We start from the raw sequence: 6696 nt of genomic DNA, 5'->3' as shown, positions 1-6696 counted from the left end.
ACAAAAAAAAAAAAAAAAGGGTGTTAAATGTTGCTTAAATTAAGGTGTTTGCCCTGTATATTTGCTGCCGTGTTCTATTACATTTTGATATACGAGGAACTGCAAAGAAGATATATCAATATGCACATAGCGTAAGGGACCATTAATAAATTAAAGGGAAAAGTCTGAAAAATTTATAATACTTCAATACAGCATTTCCCAACTCTGGTTCTCATTACTGACCTCCTTCCCAGGAGCATCATACTAGACACTTAAGAATAGTTATGCTTGCTACATACAGAGAGTAAGATTTGCTTTTTCCTCCTTTTGACTCCCCAGTAACCATATTCACCTAGTGAGGTTGTGCCACCCTGGTTGAGAATGGTCACTCTAGATGGAAAGCTCTTGTAGAGGTGGGTGTAAGTGTTACTATTTTTATAACCCCCACACTACCTTTAAAAATGTTAGTGTGGACAGTCCCATCTACAGATGGTTCACCTTACAATTTTGTTATTTGCTCTTCTTAGATACACATGATAGTAGAGTGTATTTTGACACATTATGCATATATGGAGTACAACTTATTCTACTTAGTATCCCATTCTTGTCGTTGTCCTCGAGATGGAGTTTCACCAGTGATGTTTACGTCTGACTCATTCTACTGTCTTTCCCATTCTCCCTTGCATCATTCTCCTTTGTCTAATCCACTGCCTGCATTGCTGTCTGTTAACAATCCACATGTCAGAACATTTCACCTTTGGTTTCTTAGGACTGACTTATTTCACTTGGCCTGATAGTCTCCAGATCCATCTATTTACTGACAAAAATTAATGAAGTTATTCTTAATTTATGGCTGAGTAATATTCCATTATGTATATATAGCACATTTTCTTTATCCATTCTTCTATTGAGGGGCACCTAGGTTGGTTCCATAGCTTAGCTATTGCGAATTGAGCTGCTATAAACATTGACCTCCATTTTTTTTTTAAAGATGTGAAAGTGATAGCATTCAGTGGAAATCATACTTGAAACTTTGATCTTGCTCTTGGCTAGCCATCTGTAGTACAATACTTGAAACCCTGGGCAGTAGCAGCAAGCCACAGCTTTCCTTAGACCATGCAAGCAAGAGAGTAAGCAAATAATATTCTAGGATGTTCAGTAGGTTAGAAGCATTAAATGAATTTCCTATTTATGATGCTTTCAACTCACAGTGGTTTTATATTAAACCTATGGGCCATAACCCCATTGTAAGTAAAGGGATACTTGCATTTGTTGAAATACTAGTTATCAATACTATTTACCAAGCAACATTTTAGGAATGAAATCAAAGGAGTGAACAAAATAGTAAAAAAGAAAAAAAATCCCATTCCTTATGAAGCTTCCATTTGAATGCAATCTGTGCATAGGTAAAATTATTTCATGCTCAGATCAGAACTAAGTCCTGCCTGCCATTAAAATTGCTCCAGGAAGAGATTGCCTTGAGAGTACTTACTAAAACAGGACTTGGCATTACTTCAAGCTCGAAATGTGCTGATGGAATTAAAAACCTGTCTGATGCTGATTCAGCAGGAAAATCACAGGAACAGGAAATAGCACTTTCTTAAAATCAACATAATACCAATTCCCAGTCCCCCTGGGCCACAACAGCTGGCTGTCAGCTAAGTCCACTGCACTTGGGAGTTTACAGATGTCCTGGAGTTGGCCAGCAACTCTGGGGGGTCCTGTCACCCTTGTGTGCTGCTCTTACTGAGAGAACTGGGGTCTTACCCATGTGATCCCTTGAAGATTAGTGGTTCTGCTGTTTCTCTGCTACTCCAGGGCCAGAGCCCTGCAGCCACTTCTTTTTGAGGCCTTAACCCCTCCTGGGACATTGCAAGACGCTGGTCTCTGACTGATGGGAAGCACAGATCTCCTGTTCACCCCCCAGTTGGAAAATATCTCCTTTTCTCTTTCCCCCTTCCACTTTCCTCTCTAACTCACTCTATTCAATGAGATTTCCCTTTTATAAAAGATGGGAAGTCCCAGTGCTTTCTGGCTGACTCTTCTTTTCACTTGCAGGCTTTTAGCCAAGTAATCACAAAGCTTGGGAACCTGCTTGAAATGGGGATCTTAGGGATCAGGTTCCAGCATGAGAGATCAGAGGAAAGAAACAAATTAATATTTCAGCCTATTGTCCCACCACTCTGAAAACTCTCTACTCTACAGTACTCATCTTGTAGAAAATTGGCTATGCCAACCAACCTACCAATCAGGACCAGATAAAGAAGAAGAACAACTGCTATAGTCTTTGTACCAGCTCAGAAGGAGAAGCCACAGATTGTACCCACCTCTGCCCGTGTCCCCAAGCATTGTCTCTCCTGAAAAATCTTATGGAGGAGCCTTCTTCAATTAGACTGGGAAAATAATGGGAGGTGCTCTTGTGTTTTCAAAAACTCCTATTCTGAGTGAGTACCATGGGGCCAGGCCTGAGTTATGACACTGGTGAAGCTGCAGTGACCAGGATAGTCAGAGGCTCTGCCCTTGCTGGATGACAGTGGACCCTGACCTTGCACTTGTGATGGACTTTGCAGACTTCATTCCCCAGACTGCACTCTGGCAGTCCGTCACACCTGTTTGGTCATTTCACTTATTGGAATTCTTATGCCTGTCTTAAAGAGAATCTAAGATTCACAGTTTGGAGAAGAAAAAGATAAAGGATTCTGAATCTCCTCCATGCCTCTTTTACATTTTACTGGAAGGGGAATAATATGTCAGAATGGACCTAAAGTCCTATCTGAATTCTACTCATAGCTGCTGCTGCAATTAAAGGTTGCAAATATTTTAAAGGATGCTGATCTCAAGACATTGTGGAGTGTCTTCAACCCAGGACCACTGTTGCAAAAATATGTGGGGACATGTGTAGTTGGTTACTGTCATTGACTTTTTGTTTTGCAAATAGAGGAAAATGACAGAAAGTCACACTATTTTGCTAGACCTTTCCCACCAAATACCCTGATACATATCTAGACACAGGGAAGGAGGCTGGAAAACTTGAAGCTGATGATGCACACAGTAGGAGGAATACAGAAGTAGAAGACATGATAGGGGCTTGGCAAGTTCGTGGAGAGTTTCCATACACAAGGATTTAAGTTAAGACTGAGTCACTATTGTAAAGCATGAAAAGGACAGAGTATGGCAATCAGTGCAAAGTAATTCATCAAAAACTTTAGAAATGTAAGAGGGAAGGGAAATAGATCTTATTTGGGATAGGCTAGCTAACTACCCCCCAAATGTAATCTATTATATGAGAATACTTATAAGTCTTTTTTTTAATTTTATAAACATACATATCAAGCATACAAGACAGTTTAGGAAGCATATAGAAACCAGATTTGGCATGTGTTTTTTCGGAAGAGGTCTGTCTCTCTAGCTAAGGGGATATTGAAGAATAATCCCAAAGTAAGAGTGAATCCACATATCTTTTTTTTTTTTTTTTTTTGGAAGGATTTGAGATGCCTTTAGGCTCTTGCTTTCTTTTTATTTTTTTTCCTCGTGTTGCAGGTTCTGCCTGCTGCAGGTGAGATGTGGGCATGTCCTAATGTCTCTCGCCTCTCCTACTGGGTTTGAGTACCAGTTGCTGGCCCCCTTGGCAGAGCTGTGCCCATGAGTGCCAGAAACAAAAAGAAATATGCAGATGGTACACTGTCCACAGAGAACAATACTGACCTGCAGGATCTGTTCTGATCTCCAGGCTGATGTGCTTTTATGAAGAAGGGTTGGGGAAGAGTGCCCATTTCTCACTTGGCCATTCAATTCCACCCTACGTGACACCTGTGTTGAATTTATGGAGTTTCATTCACAATGGCAGTGCCCGGGGAGAAGAAGCTGAAGGAGTCTGAGATCACACAGCTCAGTGAAATGGGCTGGGTAGGGACTGTGGTGAACCATGGAGCCTCTGGGGTGTCCGAGCAGGACAGCTGCCATTCATCTCCATGGACAGTGGCCATGAGAGAAGGCAGACCTGGAGTCACCAGGATTCCAGTGTTCAAGAGAAACTGAAAACCTAGATTTTTCATTCTAGTATTTTAGTTTTCAAATGCTATTAAGAAATGGTCGTGTATGCATTGTGTGTATAAACATACACAGTCTACACAGGATACTTGGGGGAAAGGAAACATGGTAAAGGGAAAAATCTGTACTTTAAAAAAAAATCCTGAAAAATTGAGATAAAAAGAGATGAGCAGGACTGGTATGGGTTGAATACTTGCCTGGCATGCACAAAGCCCTGGGTTTGATTCCCCAGCAGCACAAAAATAGACAAGTAATAAAAAATGAGACAACTGAACTACACTGGTATCAGGTTGGTGGCATAACCACACAGAATGAATTTCAAGTGACTTTGAAATCCAATAATTTATGCTTCCTTAGTAGGCTATGCTTTAAAGACTTTTAAAAACAAATGAATTTTAAATTGTTTTTATTAATCATGTCAGTTTTGTAGTAGCATTGGGGTTTTGAAACTGTTGTGTGTGTATTGCGGATTAAATCAAATGAATTATCATGAGACAAAGTCATTATATATTTTACTTAAAACCACAGAAAATACACGGTGGTTTTTATTTTATTTTTATTTAATGTTCTATACACTAAACTATTTTTTGGCTCCTACAGAAGCAAGGGCTTATCCAGTAGCTATGAGAATGTGAATCTCTGCACTTTTGGTCTCTAAATACCAGTTCCTGCTAAAATGACCCATGTTGTCACCCTAGAGGCAAAAGGTCCATTTCAGACTACCAGGTCACAATAAGGACTTGGGTGCTATCTTGAAGGGGTTCTTCTCCATGAACAAAGGCAGGAAAGTTAGAAAGTTAAAAATAAAAATTTATGTTAGGGAAAAGTGAACATTGACACTAGGTGTTGGACATGAACAAAGGAATGATTGTTACTCTTACTTACAATGGGTGTGATATAGGACAGATGAAGATGGACACCCCAGGAATTTTCAGAAAACAGGTTTATCAAGGGAGAGAATTGAACAACAGCAGATGAGATAGAGAGGGAAGATGGGAGGGGAGGGGAGGGTGGATAGTAGGGGATAGGAAAGGTAGCAGAATACAACAGTCACTAATATGCCATTATGTAAAAATGTGAGTGTGTAACTGATGTGATTCTGCAATTTGTATTTGGGGTAAAAATGGGAGTTCATAACCCAATTGAGTCAAATGTATGAAAGATGATATATCATGAGCTTTGTAATGTTTTGAACAACCAATAAAAAAAAGAAAACAGGTTTATTTAAGCTGCCATGGTGCAGAGGGTCTAATGCCTAAATATCTCTGGACCCTGGGGTTCAGAAATTCTTTTAGATTTATACTCAGTGTTGGTCACATGTCAGTGGGAGTGGGTAGGAACATAATATTTACTCTTTGTCCCATAATCTTAGGCTAGATAGAGATTACACATGTTTTGTGTGAAAATCTGGCATTTATAAGAAACAGAAAGCTTCAAACCACATTGAGCTCTCTTCCCGTGAAATGGTGTTGACACCCTTTGTAAAAAATCTTTCTGACAAGAGAACAAACTTAATTATGGTGGGAGTCTTTTGGATGGGGTACCTGGTCTGCTTCAGTTGTTTGATATTAATTAAGGAATGGTTGCTATTTGGAGGTGGGATAATGTATATGGTACTGTGGTCATTTTAAAACTGAGGGTCAGGGGACTGTAAGGGGATCCAATAGACAGCAATAGCCATGATATGATGATAGTTGAAGATGGGTGACGACTACCTAGATGTTTCCTAGCCTTTCTTTTATATATATTTTAATAATAAAAAATAATAAAATATTAGTTAAAGTGTCAGTAACTTATTTGACTTCTTAAATGTCTAATGAGCCAAACATGCCATGTTTAAAAGTCAGATGTGACCCACAAGTCGCCAGCCATGCCAATTTCTGCATGGACATTGGGAAACCAGATCTTGCCCTTGAACCTCGAGGGTCATCCTTCACTTTCTTTCCACCCACCTCCTGCCTCCGTTCCTCCTGCTCTACTTAGCAATAAGTTCCTCCCTCTCCTAGCCAGTTAGTGACTAAGGGGCATTACAAATTGCTTGAAAGAGAATTTTCTCAGAAGTGAGCAAAAGGGATAATCTGCATAATTGTATTGAACAATACTTCCTCATATTTTCTGTGTTCATTTGGACTTCCCTCATTTTGCTCCTTCAAATATTAAAAAAAAAAAGCAATAACTTTGTTTCAATTTTTGACAGCCTGGGGTATTTTGAAATTTTGGCTAATCACATTTTCCCTGTTATCTCTGTGTCTCTATTTCAGGATGGAATGGGAAATTTGAGAATCACAGAAAAAGGTCTAAAGCTAGAAGGAGACTCAGAATTCTTACAACCTCTCTACGCCAAAGAAATCCAGTCCCGACCGGTAAGTTTCTGCTGAAAGAAGGAAAAATTATTGTTCCTCTGCAATCTAAACCTAGGAAAATGTATTTTGCTGTCAGCAAAGATAAACGAGTCAGGAGGGAGAGTTCATGCAGGTAATGAGATGGATTGGGATTCAAATCTGAAGACTTGGGTTATAATCACAGCTGTGGTACTGGGTACAAGTGGATTGACTTCTCTGAGCCTCTTTCCTTTTTCTGACAGAGGTTAACAACCCTGCTAACCAACCATAGAGACTGGGTTGCACATCAGGTAACATAATAAATATGGAAAGCCTTAAATACTAT

At 39.6% G+C, this 6696-nt stretch overlaps 1 protein-coding gene across 4 annotated transcripts in view; it reads left to right on the top strand.

Moving 5' to 3' along the window:
- Sgcd (sarcoglycan delta) overlaps positions 1–6696 on the top strand; it is a 938532-nt gene that overhangs the window by 718416 nt on the left and 213420 nt on the right. For all 4 annotated transcript variants that reach the window (XM_048782821.1, XM_048782814.1, XM_048782808.1 and 1 more), the window contains one exon: positions 6291–6392. In XM_048782821.1, the coding sequence (XP_048638778.1) occupies positions 6291–6392 (102 nt within the window). The remainder of the gene's footprint in view (positions 1–6290; positions 6393–6696) is intronic.

The sequence above is a fragment of the Marmota marmota genome, unplaced genomic scaffold (genome assembly GCF_001458135.2).
Source record: "Marmota marmota marmota unplaced genomic scaffold, marMar, whole genome shotgun sequence".
NCBI classification, from domain to species: domain Eukaryota; kingdom Metazoa; phylum Chordata; class Mammalia; order Rodentia; family Sciuridae; genus Marmota; species Marmota marmota.
The sequence above is the reverse complement of the archived record's forward strand: the minus strand, read 5'-3'. Positions and strand labels throughout refer to the sequence as shown.